Here is a 20,329-nt window from a genome sequence, read left to right on the forward strand (position 1 = left end):
AATCGGGTTTCCGGTCACAACGTGCCAATAGTTTGGACAATGCTTTGAGAAGAATAGCCAATTTTTTTCATATAATTTTATAAAAATCTTATTTCATTTCATTTTATTTTTTTATATTTTTCAGAAATTTATATGTTTCATTTATTGTATTAAAATATTTTATTATTTTTCTACGTGCATACCAACATTTCATTTAGTATAATTGAAATATTAATCTCAATGTATTGTATGTCAAATTCAGATAAAAACGTATGAAATATATATTTTACATACAAAAACCTTTACAAAAATTAATTCCAAAACTACAGTTCACGATTCAAATTAATTTGCTTGTTACATATCTTATTTCACAAATATAAAAACCGACAGCATCAAATGTTAATCATTAAATCAAAAATTATAGGTATTAGGCCAGAAATAACTTTATTTCTTTATAATTGTAGTAGCGCTGAGTGCACCTATTTGATTGTTAATGAATCGAGCTGTTATACTCATGAGTTTGGGGATGTGCGTGTCTATCAGCTAGTGCTATCTGACATCCCTTAAAGATCAGTATTAACTTTTCTTTACCGTCAGTCATGTCGTCAACAGAGAGAGTATTATCCGTTAAGATTTTGTATCACTATTTTACGACTTACATAGCCAACTAAATCAAACGACACAACGTCAATAACTTGACGTAAGAGAACTTCTCATGATTTCAATTATCTCAGTACTACTTTCACTCATGCACAATCAACCTAACAAAAGCAGTTTCCAAAATTGCCGCTCGAGTTTTCTAAGGCCATGAGATTTAGATATTGTTTGCAAATACTTTTTTTAAAAAAATTATTATAGACCAATTTTTTTACGGATATGTACAATTTTGTAAAAAGTAAAGGATATAACATTTTTCTGTATTTTTTTTTTGTACAATTCATGCTTTTTCATATTTTTTTGGAATTAAAAGTTGAGTTTTATGAATGAACCAAGTTTAATAATTTAGTCGTTAAGTTACAGAGCTATTAATTCACATAAAGTAGTAGTAAATTTTATATGACTCACCAGAGACATATTTTTACGCATACGCGACAACACAAAATTGAAATCAAATATATTATATAAAATATATATTATACATATACCATGCACAATACTTATACATACATACATACATACATAAAAATTCATATATTAAATCGGGCGCGCGACATGTGTGCTTCACGCGCTAGCGTAATGTAACATAATACATGGTTTTATTTGTATAACATTCATAAATAGGGATGTAAATTATCCAAACCAAGCCGAACAGTATAAGGTTTGAGCTTGGCTCGTTTAAGATTAATTCAAGCTCGAGCTCGAGCTTGATTCGAGCTTTTATCATTTGGCTTGAGTTTGGCTCGTTTAAGATTGATAGAGCTCAAGCTCGAGCTTTATTCGAGCTTTTATCATCAGGCTAGAATTCGACTTGTCTTGAAATTACTAAGCTTGTGAAAAGCTCGAGTTCGACTCGATAAAAGCTCGTTTATCATGTTAATCAAGTCGAGCTCGAGCTTGGTTTATTAATAGCTCGTTTATCATATTTAAGAAGCCTGACTTGAGCTCGGCTCGTTTTCGAGCTCGTAAAACATACAATTGAGCTCGAATTTGAGCTTGTTAAAATTAAATATATCTATGAACTAATTTTATATTAGACATAAAAGTTTAACTTTATTAGTACTAATATTTTTATTTGTCAACTCAACAAATGAGTCAAGCTCGAGCTTACGAGCCACCTAAACGAGCCGAGTTCGAGCTCGCGAGCCTATTAACGAACATGTTTGCGAGCTCACGAGCCGAATACGCTTAGGCTTGAGCTTGGTTTGATTAAGTTGTCGAGCTCAGAATCGAGCTTGAGCTTGGTTTGATATGATTAACAAACGAACTCAAATAAGCTTTTTATCGAGTCGAGCTCCGAATAGCTCGCGTACGGTTTGGTTTGTTTGCATCCCTATACATAAACAAGAAACAAGTACATGATGATTTTGTTTTATATCTTTTAAGTATTGTTGAAATAACTTTTTGGTAGGAAAGGGAAGTGCATTAATTGTTCATATTTTTATTTCATCTAATATTTGGTTTGAATTTTAAAATAATTAGAGTTATATTATATTATTCTATTATTATATTTATTATTATTATAATAACCCAAAAAATGGAGACTGGGGTAGTGGGACCGTAAAAAGATGGATGGTGAGAATAATTATAGGAGGAGTGATGGCGAAGTGTGGATTTATTGATTGAGCATACAAGTGTGTCTGATAACATCGTCAAAATAATTATCTTAATTTTATGGACGATCTAAATAGAATATGTGTATCACAAAATATTATTCCTAACTTTGATGTTTTACCGGACCATATTAACTACCATCGAGAATCGAATATTATATTCATAATCATTTAATCAAATCTTCCATATTTTCCCAATTGAATTTAGCTTTCGTAGTTTGTTTCCACATGATATTCACATCAAATGAAATAATAGAGCAATTGGACAGAGTGGGAGAGACGTCAAACTCACTAAAATCACACTTGGGGACCTACTTAAAAAAAACCAATAATTAAAATCATTAGCATGATGTAATAAATTGAGTTTAAGGAATTTTTTTAGTAAATTAACCCCAAAATTAGCCCAAAAAAGTTGTACTTTGGTAAGTACTTAGGGAAGCAATTATGCCTCGATATTCGATGCCGATTGGTTAGTTTACCTTCCGAAAGATGAGACAAATTATGTCCTAAATTGTCAGCTTGAAAATCTCATGAAATGGCCATGTGCAATATGCGTACGATCATATGACAAAATAATTCATCGATATTATGATGGTGTCACACCTACTACTTAATGTTGGAATAGTGGGAATCATTTAGATAATGTATGAGCACAAAGATGTAACGTCGTTGGACACGTATCTCGATAAAGAGTACATCTCTTGTTAGACGATCTCACGAATTTTTATCTGTGAGACGGGTCAATCTTATCGATATTCACAATAAAAAATAATACTCTTAGCGTAAAAAGTAATATTTTTTCATGAATGATCGAAATAAGATATTTGTCTCACAAAATACGATCCGTGAGATCGTCTCATATAAGTTTTTGTCCCCGATATATATTAAACGATTCTAAACTTTTATTTTCAACAAGCGTGGGAGGTTCATTCGGATTCGTGATCTGACCTATAATTCATCATCAACATGTGAGATTCTGATGTGACTCTTACATATTCAAATGTGTCTGTATCTCACGGGTTCAAGAGGTGGCTCTACTGTTTTTTTTTTTTTTTGGGAATGTTTTCAAATAATTTTAATTTTTTTTAAAAAAAAAATCTCCAGTTTCTTTGGGCAGACATGAACCTACCCTGTCTACTTGAGTAATAGTGGGGGAATTATTAAGTATTTTCCATAATGTTTTATTTTTGAAAGTTTTGTAGAAAAAAACAGTAAGCCCATTGATAGATGGGCCCACGTAACCCAAAGTAGTCAGTGATGGGCCTACGCTGGTGGGCCCGGAAATCACACCACCCATCTTCATGGCGCCAGCTAGTATGCCTGATCTAGAAAAGTTTATAATCAAATCAAGTATATAATTATATTACAAAAGTATCTGACAAAAAAAATAAATTATTAAATAAATATATGAATGAATAAATAATTATTTATCTGGACACAAAAACTCTCGTGAAACAGTCTCATGAATTAATTTTGTGAGACAAATCTTAAATCCTACAAGACTAATAAAAAAATATTAAATAAGACTGTCTCACATGATACATACTTATATAGTAAATAATATAAATATAAGATTTGAATTGTATTGATATAGATCAAGTAATTTGAATGAAATAAAGTAAATTATATACCCGATTTTGATTTTATATCTTATCTTAGTAAATTATATACTTGGTTTTCATTTCATGGTTACACACTATTGAAGTACTATTCATTTTCACCTAGGTATTCCGGTTTTTTCTTCGTTTTAGAAAATTCGAATACGATCACAGTCTATACTGTTAAGATTAGAATTTGAACATAACTCGATCAATCCCAAAAACTAGCTAAGGGGGGAGGATTGTCCAAGACTATATATACAACTCCAAGATATTTTATCCAACCGATATGAGACAACTAACATATACACACTTGGAGTTCTCTCGTTTAATTTTTATCGCTAAGCACCAAATGAATTTTTAATCGAATAGTTTTTGAAAAAATTTAGTGACATGTTTTTGTAGATTTAAGGTGTATTTTTTTTTAAAAAAATGGATGAAAACCTAAATATTTTATATTTCTTGCATGTTTAACCTAGGCATAAAGAGCCGCCGTACGTGTGAAAACTATACCAACATTTTTTACTGGAATGGTTAAAAGCTAAAAGTATGTGGGCCTCACAACCCGAGCCAAGATAGAATATGGGCCCCCATTCTGCAATCACTTGGCCCATCCCTTTAAATCCTTATATATATATATATATATATATATATATATATATATATATATATAATTTAATGATAATAATAATTAATAATAATAGAAGGTGTAAAATGTGAGATTTTCATACCACTGACAGAATTAGGATAGAATTTCCTGTTTATTATTAAAAAATAATTGAATTTTAATTGCAAGTGTCACTATCTTATTCTATACTATTATGGTTCCCACTAATAATTCTAACTTATTGACCAATTGGTCAACCAAGAATTTTACTTGACAAGTGGAGTGCAATACAAGTTATATAAAATAATCATGTATTCAATAATTATATTTTTTAAAGAAAAATTGCATTTTTTGTTCCGTATATTTATTTTTTTTATGATTTTTTATTTGTTATGTTGTCAAATTTCAGTCTTGTCCTTTTATCTTTGTTTGTTTTGAAAATCTTAGTCATTCTTCTGATGTGAAGCTGATGTGACATCATATGTATAGTGTTACAACGGCACCGTCGACGAAAAAATATTAAATTTTGCAAATATCGAAATATACATTATTAAAATTGAAGTATAATAGCTTAAAGGACTGAAATACCAAAGAAGCAAACATACACGATTAAAATTGCATTTTTTTCGTTTTTTAATTTTATATATGATTGTTTTTTTATTGATTTAAATAAATTACTAATTCATCAGTACCGGTAATTAGAAGAGTTGCATATATATGAATTACACAATATTTTAGGCTAATTTCTCATTATTCATTTTTAATTTGCAATATAATATGTTTGGACATTCGATATGTTTGAGAAGTAATGTAATATAATTAAAAATTTAATCAATAAATCGACCTAATTATCTATTAATATACATGTAATTCAAGAAGTTTGATTTTATATATATCAATACTCCAAAATGATCTTTAAATAAAAAAAAAACAAAACAAAACAAAACAAACACACACAAAAACTCGTGTGAGACGGTCTCACGGATCAATTTCGTGGGTCGAATTTTTTATTTGAGTCATCCATGAAAAAAAATTACTTTTTATTGTGAATATAGATAAGGTTGATCCATCTCACAGATAAAAATTCGTGAGACCGTGACCTACTCAAAAAGAAAAGAGTCGACGAAATTGAAATATCATGAAAAACAACTTATACAATTACAATTATCAACTCTTGATCAAAAATCAAGAACTCGATAACAAACCAAATTGATACATACCATTATGTTACCAATTTGCCAAAGAGAAACATGAAGAAAAAACTATATATTGAAATTGGCCAATATGATTTCAAAATATTAATCACCCATGGGGAAAAAATCACATTGGAAAAGATAAAAAGTGACAAAAAAAAAAAAGGAAAGATGAAAAAAATAGTGTTGAAATTTAAAGTGGAAAAAAGAAATATTATTGTAAAACACTTTAATTAATCAAACCTTGCTTGTTTTGCAAATCAAAGCACACAAATGGATATGGATCTTGTTCATGGGGTATGATCATCGTCTCTGTTCGACTCACTCCCATGAGATTCCGGCACTCCACCACCGCCAATTCGATAATGGTTCAGTCCAGCAAGAATTCCGGATTGCCCTTCTGATCCCAATCCACCACCAACTCCTCCGCCGCTGCCGCCTATTTGTTGACCCGGCAAGAGGGCGATGGAGGCCGGGAAGTTCATGAAATGCAGGCCATTAGACATTGTTCCTCTATACAAAGCTGCAGCGGAGGGATTGTTATTGAGATTAACTGGTGGAAATGTCCACATTGGATCACTACCTATGACTTGGCTGCTGTTGGAATTCGCCTGCAGCATCCAAAAATTGGACGGAACCGAGGCGTGGCTAGTCGGAACCGCTGTTGTGTTCGGCTGTAACAAGTAGCTTCCGGTCTGGTGGTGCTGTGCCTGCTGCAACTCCTGCTCCACCCTGCGTTTCCTTGCAAGAATACTCTCCTCCGTCTCCATCAAGTCCTCCCGCATTTCCTGCTTCGCCTGAATGAAACTAGGGTTTAAGTTTCCTACCGGGAAATTCAACAACGACCCTGAAGAACTCTCCGACAACAACCCAATACCCGGAAAGAGCCCCCGGCGCTGCTGCATAGTGTAATTCGAATTGAAATAACTTGATCTTAGTTGAGATGGTACTGAAATGCTCGAGCCGGAGCTTCGTAGTGATATGTTGAGTGACGTGAAGTTAGCTGGGATCGTCCCTGTTCCCGTGGCAGCGATGACAGCAGGTTCCGCCTGCTGGAGCAGCCACTCGATTGTTTCTCCGTCTGACTTGTGGCCGAGCTCTCGAGTGAGCTGGAAAACCCTAGCAGCACACAAGACTGGCATGCGGATCCGCCGCCCCCGTCCGTCGACCTTCGTGTGACGATCCTTAGTCGATGTCCGTTTCGGAGGTGTCTTCTTGGTGGTGTCTGATATGGCGGAGAGGATCTGGAGAGTTGAGGTGTCCGTGGTTGACCGGGATAGGGAGCTAGGGTTTGATACGACGGCGGTAGTGGAGATGGTGAGAGAAGGGTAGGCGGCAGAGCTGGTGGAGCATCTAGCTGAATCATCTTCCTTCTTCTCAAGTAATTGAAAGGGGAAGTTCGGGGGACAACCGTGGCGGTGGTGGTGGTGGCTGCGGCCGTGAAGGTGATCATCTTTTTCTTCCATGATCACAATAGAGAAATATACGAAAAACAAGTAAACCCCACTTCTTAAAAGGTCTTGCTTCCTATCTTCGATAGCAATTTAATAATGCTAAGCAAATAGTCGCACAAATATTTTCTATGCATGATAAATTAGCCAAATTTTTTTTGGCAAAAACTTATGTAAGACGGTCTCACAGGTCGTATTTGTGAGACGAATCTCTTATTTGGGAAAAAAATATTATTTTTTATGCTAAGAGTATTAATTTTTTTTGTGAATATGGGTAGGGTTGAACCGTCTCACAGATTAATATCCGTGAGACGGTCTCACATGAGACCCACTCTTTTTTTTAGTAAAATCAAATCTAATTTATTTAATGTAAATAGATGTATTATATAAATATAAAAGTTATTATTATTTAAATGGAATAAAAAGTAATTAAATCATGACTAATATTTATAAGGATAGTTACTCTTAGGGGGCATTTTAAAAATGAAAAAAAAAAACTAAAATAATCAATTTAAATGCATGCAAGCTATATATTATGAAATTAATACTCAAGTAATAGAATAATTAGGATATGGAATGAGTACTAGTAGCTTGTAATTTACAAGTTATACAGTAATGCCAAGAAGAGAATTTTTTTTAAAAAAAATAAAATATAAATATTTTACACCACAAGAAATTCCGACATCGACAACTGTAAAAATCGATCGTTTTTCTTGTAGTGTTAATTGCCGATATATCCATATAAATGAATGTATTATTTTGTTGATATTAAAAAACAACTTAAGAATAAAAATTTGCTATTTTACTTTTGAAGAGAGCTGTTGATGAAGTGAGACTTTAAATAATCCTAAATAACTTGTGTCTTAACTTATGTTTATCATGTACTATTAAGATATGTACTTCAATTTATCAAGTTTTTTTTCTTCTTGTTATGTTATTTTATGTCATATATTGAATTCAGTAAACAATACCGTTTAACTCATAATTAAGATGTGATAGACGAATAATGTATGACGTAACGATGATAAATCAATATATACGAATAACATAATATTTTGCAACTCTACTCTTTCGTAGAACTTGAATGAAACGTTAAACGATGATATCTGATCGTCGTGGTTTTTAGGAGAATCTTTAATTATACAGAGAGCTGAGCTCCACACTTATTATTGTTTAGTACTGTAGTAGGAGATGGACAGACACCATGTTTCAGAGTCCACGTGAGGTGCTCTTTTTATAAATCAATCCATAAAGACAGTGGAGGTCATTGTGGGATCCAATCCCCAAGTCAATTAAATATTTATTTATATAAAAATATATGGGAATGAAAGGTAAGCCAGCCCTTGTCCCACCTCCATTAATCATTTAATTATTTTCTTTAGCCTTTGGCACTTTACCTTTCCTAAGGGAAGAAAATAATAAAAGAGCATTACAGCTCAACAATATTGATGGATCTTGTTCTTATTTATTCAAATAGTTCAAAACTTTCATATGAATTATGAATGTGACTTAAATATACTTGCTAACATTCAAAATTAACGTCGTCGGCGTGTAAATCGACATGTTTTGGTTTTCGAAGTGGTTGTATCCTTTTGCGTCGTAGTAGTGACGTGATGTTGGAAATTACTGACATGACAATATGTATTATTAATGTATTTGGTACCACACTAGTACTCAAGTGAATTAGAAGTAAAAGTAAAAGGAAAAAATGTATTTTGATCATGTATGTTTCTTTCTTTGCATTTTTGGTTATCGTCAAATTTCAGTTTTAGTATGTTGCTTTGTTGGTTTTTTTTTGTTTTTACAATTTTAGTCATTTTTATAATGTAACGCTGATGTGACACCAGTACGGTGATTACGCGTGTAATGATGACATATCGGTACTTCCCATAAAAAAAGATTAAATTTCAATCGCCAAAATTAGGAAGATACGGCAGTAATAATACTGAAAATCGAAAATATAAATATATATATATATATATATATATATATATATATATATATATATATTTATATATATATATATATAAGAACAAAATTCAATTTTCTCAAAATTAAAAACAAACTAATTGCATTATGACCGATTTGAAGAAACATTGATGACTTACCTTTACGGGACCAAAAACCAAAAGTAAAATAAATTTCTGGGATATTTAAAATCGATAAATTTCACAATCTATTTACGTTAAAGAATCCTATAATCCTCAATTAGATCTTAAATAGACAGATTCAGACACTAAAGGCCATATTCGATTAATCATGTTAGATCGTATTCATCCAAGAAAAGTCTATCGGACAATGCACTTTGGGTCTACATTGGGATTTCCCCTGGAATTTAACTTTACTTTTTGTGACTTTGTTTGAAACTTTAATCATGCCTTAAACCTAATTTAAAAATTCCTTTTCTTGGCCCTTTTCTTGCCTCTAAGTTCTAACCAACTCGTCATTCCGACATTCTGAAGAATAAATCTCTTGTAAGACAGTCTTATTATATATCTAGCTATATTCGTGAGACGGGTTTTTCCGCTCAATATTTATAATGACAATTTATAATTTTTGTATAAAAAATAATACATTTTCATGGATCTGGTAGGGTTGGAGATACATATCACAAAATTGACTCATGAGACGGTCTCATATATGATTTTTTGTGCATGAAAAATTAATTAGGGTGCCAATTGATTTGATATATTAATTAAATAAGAATTATTTAGGAGCCTAATAATTGAACTGCCAATATTATTAATGACAAAAATTCTCAAATTTATTAACAATCCAAATTGTTTAGAATTGCAAAAGTACCTGCACATTAATTCATGACTTAAAGAAACATAATTCTAAAAGTTAACAAACCTAAAAGAGAAGCAAATAATATGCATATAAACAAGAAGGAAAATTTACAAAATTCGTTTTTTAATGATATATTTTACTTTTAGTCCTATAAATCATCAAAGTTTAATTTCTTCCGTTATTATTTTTTTAGCCTTTATCTGGAGTATTGTTGTGATATCGATGTCACTACAGTATATATCAGCGAAAAATGGCTAAAAGTGAAAAGAAAAAGGACCAACTTACTGGACTAAGATCGAACTTTGACAACTAATGGACCAAGATCTAAAACAGATCAATTTAATGGTCGAATTTTGTAATTGATAGAAATTGCATAATGTGATATTGTGACGACATCATTAGGGTTCGAAGGAGGGATGAGTCTTGTTCCTCATCCTCATTGCCTGTTAATCCTTGTCCGATAATCCTATGTACTTAGGCAGATTATATCCCTATTTCTTTGGTGAATTGGGGCAATGGTTTCCACCCACTTGTTACCCTATTTGCTGCAGAAGAAGGCGAATGAGTGCCCATTTGTCTCTTTAGATCTCACCACTGTGTGTGTTGCACTGTTGAATTTATTATTGCTTAGTACATGCATATTATTCAACTTTAACTTTTCACTACAAATAACTATTCTTTTGTATACAAACACAAAAAAATTGTATTTTTTTTTGTAATTTAGTCAAGTATTGTTTTTTTTTTTTTTTTGACAATTTTAGTCGTTGCGACGTTGTCACATCAGCAATCTAGATGAAAATTACTAAAATTTCAAAAATCGAAACATACATGATTAAGGATGAAATTTGACAACATAAAAATTAAAATCGCAAAGAAATTACGAATATACAGACTAAAATTTGACAACACTCTCGATGATTAAAGATGAAATTTGACAACATAAAGACTAAAATCGCAAAGAAACAAACACACAGAAACAATAATTTTTTCTGAAGACCCACGCGTCACTAGATATGTCGGTGTCAATGTCGGTGGGCAAGTTTTATATGCTCACAAGCATCAACTAGTCCCTAGAATACATTAAGCCAACTTGGGCAAGTTTTATACGCTCACAAGCATCAACTAGTCCCTAGAATACATTAAGCCAACTTTTGATTCATACAATGAGACGAAGAATGACGTATAATATAATTAAAATAACAAATATATATAAAAAGTTTGAAGCTTGCGTGCGCGCGCGCGCGCGCACACACAGCACACGAGCTTCGAAATTTTCAGATTTCTTGACTCGTTTAGTTGGCCTACACCTGACCTGAATAATGTCACTTATATTGACAAAAATGGTGCCCGGAGCAGGAACAACATGGATCTATTTCCCATCTTTTTTGAACTCGAGCCCTCCAACTTCATCCTGGATTACAAAGATTACACAGTTCGTGTTCCGCCATGCCGTTGTTTTCGGTTTCAGTCGCCGGAAAATAGCGAAAGACAGCAAGAAATCCCAGCTCCTATCATGATTGTGTTCTTTCAAGAAATCAGGAGGCAGCCCTAAGCAATCATTCAGAATTTTCTCCACTATTTCTCCCCTCTTGATATAGGACATATTATTTAGAGTAGGTCTTTGTGAGACGGTCTCACGAATCTTTATCTGTAAGACGGGTCAACACTACCGATATTCACAACAAAAATTAATACTCTTAGCAAATTTACAAAAAAATAATAATAATTTTTGTATAGAAAATAACATTTTTTATGAACCGAGTTGAATTAAATTGCAGACCACATACTTGACTCGTAAGACAGTTTCGTAAGAATTTTTGTTATATATAATTTATAATTATTATTTTTGTACGGGTTAAGTCGTTGGATAATCTTGGAATTGGGGAATCTAAAGAAGATTATTGTTTCCCCGTTAAAGGTTTGAAATTAGAATTTTGATGCTTTTTGTTTCCTCATTTTTTTTCCCGTTTAATGTTTAGGTTATCTTGAACTGTTGCAATATAATAGTGCGGATTTAGCTTCAAAATAATACAATTTTTGCATTAAATATAAGGCTTTTTTCCAACCCATCAACTCTAAAATAAATATTCTCAAAATATTACATATTATTTTATTTACAGTTGAAAAATAATATCATAATATTCTTAAAGAATAAATATAAAAAATACATATTAAATTATTTATTAAAATAAATTTTATAATATTTAATCCACTAATAAAATAATTTAATACACAATTATTGAAAAAATAATCCATTTACGAATACAAAAATAATAAAACATAAAAGTTTTTAAAAACAAACAAAAATAAAATAAAATTAATGGTGCACTATATAAATGAAGTAGGGATGACATAGGGTTGTAGATGCTTATAGTTTCACATATATTGAAAATATTATCATATTATAAAATGGGAAAATATTTTTTTATTTTATTAACTTGTTCGATTTTGGGTTTTAGTATATTAAGTTTTCAATATTTGGATTTAATATACTAACTTTTAATTTTTGATTATTTTGGTTCAATTACTGATGTGACATCGGACAAATCAGTAATTTTCGATGACACAGTAATATCAGTGTCACATCAATATTTTTCGATGTTACGTCACTGCTCCGGCGAAATAGGATCGAAAACCAGAAAAAATTTAAATTAGTGTATTAGAATCAAATTTTAAAAACTTAATGAAATAAGACCAAATTTAACAGACCAAAAATTCGTTATAAAAATAACGTGAAAAAACATTATACACACATATTTATGTATGCGTGGATCTTATGTGAGACGTCTCACGGATATTAATTTGTGAGACGGGTCAACCCTACCGATATTCACAATAAAAGTAATATTCTTAGCATAAAAAGTAATATTTTTTCATTGATGACCCAAATAAGATATCCGTCTCACAAAATATCCGTCTCACAAAATACGACCCGTGAGATCGTCTCACACAAGTTTTTATCTAAATGTATATATTAAATATTACGTATGATATAGTCGGGAATTGCAAATGCTCACCATTGAATACTATGTCCAACGAATTTGATTGTCGATCGCTACCCACTTCAATTGTTTAACAATATTAATATTTTTTTGTAGAACAAAAAATATAAATTATGAAATAATATTTAATGAATCCCAATTTTTTTAAAAAAAAAATCATGAATCTCACCATAAATAATATGGCTTCCATTTGAACAACTCCATGAATTATGGTATACCACATTTCACATAGCTCTCTCGAGGAAACTCCGACTTTTCAACAAAGATAAAACTCAGTATAGATCAATTATTCAAATCGAGACGCATATTTTTTCAGTAAATCTTTTTCAATCCGTGAAGATCCCACCAGAGCGTTTTCTACTTCTAATAGGCCATGAACTAGATCAATCGTAAACCCCACATATATTGTTCAATCTGAGTCATTGATCCAATAACATTCACTGTAGGATCAAATTTTTCGCCACTTGAGCGTCTGATTCCACGATCACGTTTTCTATTTATATGTCCTTTGAGCTAGCTAAAGGGGTTTCGAATTCCTAGAGCTTCGGCTACTAAAGATGAGTGACTTCCACACATGTATATTTGAATTTATTAAAATAATATGATTTAACTTCTTTTTATTTCAATTATGAATCAAAATCGGCTTTAAATTAAACAAAAGTTAATTATATTTCTAATGTTTCCGAGAACATTGAGTCAATTTATATATTTGTCATAATTCAAGCCTCAAGATTGCTATTTCGAAAAACACCAAGGAAAAAAAATAAGACAGAACTAAACAGAACAGAGAGGATCAAGAATGAAGTTGATTATATTAAAGCACTTGTATACTTGTTTCATTGTCTCAATCTTGATCTTCATCTTCATCGTCGCCACCATCCTCATCTTCTGAATCATCACTGCCTTTTTCCTGCACAAACGACGCAGATTTTAATACAACCTGTATCGTCAATTAAATATAAAAATCTTAAAAAGTGAAGCCAACTTTTATCCCTATCTTTCGGTTTTCGTATGTAAACATGGTCAACGACCAAAAAACAAGAATAAAATATGATTACTCGCAAAATGCGGGTCTGGAGTTCATTGACGCCGATGGATGGCTATCGAAGTCTAATAGCATGGAAGCCGGCAAGATGAAATTTTTAAGGTGATGATTCATAAATAACACTAATCTACATGATCTATTTAGAATCACTGCACCAGTGGCGAGGTTAACGATATTAGACATTATTGAAGGTAATTTTCCACACTTGCCTCATCATCTTCGTCGTCCTCATCCATGTCAAACTCTTCTTCGTCAGCATCCTACAATAGTGAAATTTTTATAACGGTTCAACAAACAAGAGCATATAAAAAAAAATTCAGATCCAACGTCGTGCTAGCATTGAACTTCACTAAAATTCAATATTATCTCTAGAACAGAGGAGGAAAAAAGATGAGAACGAATATTACATTGTTGAAGTACGTGAGGGGATTTGGCCACAGATCATCCTTGATGATTTCAGCAACCTGCTACGAAAATAAGGTTCACAATATAAGGAAAAACATGAATGTAAATAATATATATTTCAGCATTTCAACAAGATACATGATTGGAAGAATTATGTAATTTGCATATATTTTACCTCGTCGTGAATCTCAACCATATCGCCTTTATGCTGAGTCTCGTCAAACCAAGTAAAAAAGCTGCATCATTTTCACGTTGTAATTGAAATAAGTAAGCAAAAACAAAGACATACACAAACCTAAAATGTTCAATGTGACTAAAATTAAACACAAGTTATTCACCACAAAAACCATATAATCTCCTTCGGAGCCCATCTGGCAGCCATCAAACAATATAATAAGGTTCACACCTCTCTCTAGAAAAGATATTTCACAAATTTAGAGTGCCTTCCATGATTACAGAGCAAAATTGTTTTTGAGTTTCCGCGAACATTAGGTGTTCAAGCAAATTAGCATCAAATTACTAATTATTTCAAGCATTTATGCATTTAAAAAACTGAGGCCTCAATTCGGTGAAAGCACTAGTTAACAATTAAACGACATTTCTGATGAAAAGAACCTAAAATGGCCTCAAATAAATAAGATACATTTTTTTCAAGTTTCGATAAGATACGTTTAATTAAATGCCAGTTGGCCGGAGCTTTCCGCTGTAAAAAGCAAAAAACCTAGCCAACATTGAGTTTCCCGATTAGCTTAATGCCTAAGCATACGTATAAATGTGGTGCAGATTATTTCTATCAAATAAGAAACACTAAACAGGAAATGTTAGTAGTATCCGTTCACAAAAATGATATATGAAAAAAGATTAATTTGTTTGAAGACAGTAAGTGTAATGCCCCAGATTTGATGATTGCTCTTACCGTACCTCCACGAGTCTTTCTAATGTGCTTATATCATCACTCACACACACACACACACACACACACACACACACACACACGGAGAAACTTTTTAAGAGGCTCGCTCATCCCAGAATTCCCCGCTGCCCAATCATTGGTGGCCCGTCGCCCAGTCATTGGTGAGGTTTTCATTTTTCAGGTATTAACCACCCATATTGTATACCATGTACCACCCTGGGAAACGTGAACCATGTACTGCCCTAGGAATTCCGGTTCTGGGTGTCACATGTCCACTAGTTTCCGTTTGATTCGTCCCTGAACCACACCGTACTACGAGTGGTCAAACTCTGATATCAACTATTGTCCAGATTTGACGATTATCCCAACCATATAAACAAAGATCTTTCCATCGTGTTTATGTCCTCATTCACATGCACCCCGAGAAACTTCGTAGGTAATCTCTGATCTCATAATTGTCCCAAGTCAAACACGCTTAACTTTGGAGGTTTTATGTAATGAGCTTCCGAAAAGAAGATGCACTTCGTTGATATGAGTAATACCATCAAATCTTTTTAATCCCTCCTCAACCTTACAGTCTCATACCTGTAGAGTCTTATAATTCCTCTCATTCCAGCATGGGATCTGTTCATTTATGTTCCTCATTACCCAGTCATAGGTGAGATTTCCATCTTTCAGGTATTAACCACCAATATTGTGGACAATGTACCACCCTTGCGGAGCATGTATAGCCCTCAGAATTTTGGCTCTGGGTGTCAAAGTAAGCTCTGATATCCTAAACTATAAATGTTGCTCTTAATGTCAAGGTTCAGTGGCAAACACGAGATATGGACACGTAAGACATATAGTTGACAAACTCAGTCAACAGAGAATTTAGGACTACTTAAACGAGTATGGAACTGTTGGAAACCTACCCGCAAGCTCTGTCTTACAATGCTACAAAAAGTGTGCGGAAAGAAAAATGAAAAGAGAAGGAACAACCTTTCCTCAGCATGAGATCGCTTGTTCCCATTCTTTTCTTCAACAACACTAATAGGAATGCCCTTCAAGAGCCAGGGACGCACAATGAAATCAAAAGCAGGCAGCAATTTGACTGTCTTCAAACTATCAAGATGTAAAAAAGCTTACCATGCCTTCTTTCCATTTAATTGATGTCGCAGTGATTGTCGTCGTTCCCTCCTCGAGAAAGGTAAAAGTCTTCGTAAGCTCGGTATTTTCAAAGAATGGGTTGGGATTGAAATTCTGAGAGGACATTGAGATATCATATCAAAACTTGCTAAAACTTTAAAGAAAACAAGCATACAAACAGAGTTTTCAAAGGAGACTCACAAATGTTATTGAGTAACCGGATTTCACATCTTTGGATTCTTCTACTTCAAGGTTGCCAAAGTACTTGAAAATCTAGCCCAAGAAAGGACCCACCCAATCAAAGCAGATAAAAGGTACTTATTAAAGTAGTAATCATGATCCTTATGCACTAGTTGAACAGTTTTCCACAATAGAGGACAAAAACAGTGAAGGCTGTAAAGACAAAACAGATCATAATTGTTCCTATTTTTTCCTTTAGAAAAATCACGGAGAGAGATGAAACCTTCTGGTCTTTTTCAGTCAAAAGTTCACCAAGAGCGGGATGACTCATAAACTGCAGGAAGAGGGATCATGTCAATCATAGAGACAGATATTCAATATAGCATGATTTTTTCTTTCAGAGAACTAGTTTGATGGTTACTAACTGCAGTCAACCAAAAATCAGGGATGGACTTAATGAGTTCATTTCGCTTATCATAAACGGGCTTGCGTATAGCATTGTACTTCTGTTCCACCTCCAGGACTTTTTCACTTGCTTCTTCATTGATCTGAAAGAACAGAAGGAACAAAATCGAGTTGTCCTAGCATCAGTTGCCATGTTATGGGCTTTCAAGGTTTCGAATGAAAGAAAAAAAAGGTAAAAAAATTCTAGCCACCAAGGTGCTGCTAGCCTGCTACCTTCGAGTTTCCATAGTGGGACCCTAACATAGCTATCAATATTAAGTTTTCGATTTTATTATAATGGCAACCAATGGTATCCAGTGAACTGTCAAAGTTAAGACTTAAGACCCCAATAAAAAGGAGAAAAAGAAAACCCCTGGTTGTTTATTTCATTGGAGCAATTGACCCACCATGCACCATCATAGCTCCAATTTCACTCTCATTACATACACCTAATCATGCATGTGATGACGATTTTCAAGATTCTACACAAACTGGAATGAAGATAATATTGAGACAGGCATCAAGAAGAAAACTAAAGATCTAGTCCTCACTTTCCTTTATCTTTGTTATTAGTTGTTACCTCTCAATTATGCCCAAGTCCTATTCATAACTTGTATCTATGGCACATCAGTAAAGGGGCTATTTACGAAATGCAAAGTTCAAGTGGTGTAACCCACTTGTCAATGGCAGAGCCACGTTCAACCCACAGTGGGTACACCTAGTTTTAAATACCCGTCATAATTTTTTTTAAAGAAATTCTTTGAAATTTAGCTTGTCATTCTATTTTATTACTCCTCAAATATTATAAAAATGGAGATTAGAAAATTTTCCTCCCCTCACCGGAGAGGGGACCCTGCCCTCGCCACATGTCGGTTAATCTTCCATCTCTTTACAAGTTTCATCCACTAGAAAATGTTGTTGGCACTCTCTTCCCCCCATGGTTGATTATCTCATTCTGCAAATCTTACTAATAGTCAGAAGGTTCTATTTCATGTCCAATATGAGTATATGACAAACACCTGAAGTCAAATATGACGATAATATATTTGTCCTACTTAATGCCTGTAACTCTGCCTGGTCTTTGGATCTTGATCACGACAAAAGGATGTAATAGACAAACTGGATATGAATTTATCAATATCAATAGTTCATCAAGAAGTCAATCTCGTAGCACAATTCTTCAAAACTAAAAAGGAAAAACATTTTTGCCAAAAATCGTGGCGATAAATAAATCAAGATCAAGCCTTTATTTCATTAGCAATACGATGCATACTTACATTCTAAACATAACTCAAAGATTATAACTTTGCAAATTCATTCTTTATAAAAACGACGGGAGCAAACCCCAAGAATTGGTGAGGTAAGTTCTTTGGGGGCAAATTGATGAATTATTTGGATCAGAAACCTGCCCTTGGTAACAAAGTCCCACACACAATCTTTTTCACATGATCCATAATTCTCATAATTCAACACAAATAGCACACTTACTGAACAAACTAGACCCAAAAATCCTAAAGTTTGATGCTTTTGAAAAACAATCACACCCATTTTTTTCATCAAAATTTCTTCAGGGATAGTGCTCCTCCCAATAAAAATTGAATCTTTCACCCAAGAAAACAACAAATGCTAATTTGGAGGCAACCCACCAAGAATAGAAGCATAAAATAGTCATTCAGTTAACAACAGATAGAAATTGGATTTACTTTTTCGAGCTCCTCTTGAATTTCCTGGAGCTTCTCAATGGATAGAATCAGCTCCCCTTCAACATCTACTTCTTCCAATTTCTGCTTCTTCCCTTTGTCCACTCCCATCTTCCTGAGAAATCCTAGAAATTTAGCGTCCGAATTGCAATATTTTAGAGCTCCGTTGTTCTTCAGGGGCTGGGCTTAAACCCTAAATAAACCCATAGTTAATGCATAGCAATTTTAGGTTTGTTTAAAGAAGCTAGTGCTATTTTAGGTAATTCTTTGTTCATTTGGCCGGAAGAGAAAAGCATACACGATTAAAATAGTAATAGTAATGGAAATAAATAAACATATAGATATATTTTTTATATATAAAAACATTTATAATAGTAATGGAAATAAATAAATATGTAGATATATTTTTTTATATATAAAAACATTTCTATATAAATAAAAATAAAACAATTCATCTCATAAAATTAATATTTTTTTAAGAAAAATATTATATACTATCTAGATTATTGCTATTATCTACTATTAAAATTCAACCTTTAAAATAAATAATGTCTGGCCTTTCAAATAAATGGATAAAAATCATTTAATAAAAGACAAAAACTTGTGTGAGACGGTCTCACGGATAGTGTTTGTGAGACATATCTCTTATTTGGGTAATCCATGAAAAATATTACTTTTTATGCTAGAGTATTGGTTTTTATTGTGAATATCCGTAGGGTTGACCCGTCTAACAGATTAAGATCCGTCATGAGACATACTCTAATAAAAAATGTATGCAAATATATGTAATAAAATTTTAATCTAATCATGCTATCGTATCTTATATTCTTATTTTCCCATGTTCTAAAAATTTAATTTGATATTTTTTTATCTTTATTTATTTATTTTAATTATAAAATATAAAATTATTAAAAACAAAAAATTAAAATATTTCTTCATTTCTTTAAAAAAAAATGTATGTAAAAAATAACTAATTACATTTTAAAAATATGTAATCTTGTTCATACCAACACTTTAGAAATCTGGATATTTATCACGAAGGTTTTGGGTTCGAGTGCTGAGAAAGGTAGAAAGAAACTTTATATTCCAACGATGAGGATATTCTATGAGTAATGATGCGTGAAAAACTCCAAGATAGAGAATCCATCAGGAGGCTCGTTTACCAGAGAAAGCTCGAGATTGAGATAGCTCACGATCGTTACAAATCCTCATCCCCAACCCTCGATGATTAAATTTTCATCACATTCCTCATTCTAGCTTCTAGGAATTGCAATAGGAGGGACATGTTTATTATCCTCATCCAGTCATCCTTAACCTCATGAGGATTAAATCTTCATCATATTACTCATCATCGCTTCAAAATACTGGTTGAGTTACAAAAAAAACGTCATTAAATTTATTTAAACAATAGTGATATTAAAATCCAATCACATATATAAATATTAATATAACTTAAACAATACCAACATTTACAATTAATGGTTCAATAAAGGAAAAAAAATGAAACATATCTTCATTATGACCCCCAAGTTAGTTCGTGAAAGAGTTTGGATGGTTCGTGATTTTGATTTTTTTTAATTTGTTAATTTATACGAAAATTTATGTATTATTATTATTTTCATTG

The 20,329-nt window shown here is 32.6% G+C and overlaps 2 protein-coding genes and 1 pseudogene across 3 annotated transcripts; all 3 read right to left on the minus strand.

Annotated features, from left to right (window-relative positions):
- Positions 1 to 5,619: 5,619 nt before the first annotated feature.
- On the minus strand, positions 5,620 to 7,169 carry LOC140819598 (transcription factor TCP15-like). Its single transcript, XM_073179755.1, has one exon. The coding sequence runs from the start codon at positions 7,111 to 7,113 to the stop codon at positions 5,938 to 5,940; it is 1,176 nt and encodes a 391-aa protein (XP_073035856.1). The 5' UTR covers positions 7,114 to 7,169; the 3' UTR covers positions 5,620 to 5,937.
- A 3,053-nt stretch (positions 7,170 to 10,222) lies between these two features.
- On the minus strand, positions 10,223 to 11,491 carry LOC140819255 (1-aminocyclopropane-1-carboxylate oxidase homolog 5-like; annotated as a pseudogene).
- A 2,049-nt stretch (positions 11,492 to 13,540) lies between these two features.
- On the minus strand, positions 13,541 to 18,971 carry LOC140820015 (NAP1-related protein 2-like). 2 transcript variants are annotated; one of them, XM_073180312.1, is made up of 10 exons: positions 18,709 to 18,971; positions 16,987 to 17,109; positions 16,845 to 16,895; positions 16,583 to 16,654; positions 16,382 to 16,495; positions 16,235 to 16,296; positions 14,516 to 14,576; positions 14,343 to 14,402; positions 14,145 to 14,195; positions 13,541 to 13,800 (listed from the first exon to the last, which is right to left on the minus strand). In XM_073180312.1, the coding sequence occupies exons 1-10, from the start codon at positions 18,814 to 18,816 to the stop codon at positions 13,735 to 13,737; spliced, it is 768 nt and encodes a 255-aa protein (XP_073036413.1). In that variant the 5' UTR covers positions 18,817 to 18,971; the 3' UTR covers positions 13,541 to 13,734. The 2 variants fall into 2 exon arrangements, with proteins under 2 accessions (XP_073036413.1, XP_073036414.1); XM_073180313.1 differs by having other exon boundaries at positions 14,343 to 14,399; positions 18,709 to 18,970.
- Positions 18,972 to 20,329: the final 1,358 nt, after the last annotated feature.

The sequence above is a fragment of the Primulina eburnea genome, chromosome 18 (genome assembly GCF_022965805.1).
Source record: "Primulina eburnea isolate SZY01 chromosome 18, ASM2296580v1, whole genome shotgun sequence".
NCBI lineage: Eukaryota > Viridiplantae > Streptophyta > Magnoliopsida > Lamiales > Gesneriaceae > Primulina > Primulina eburnea.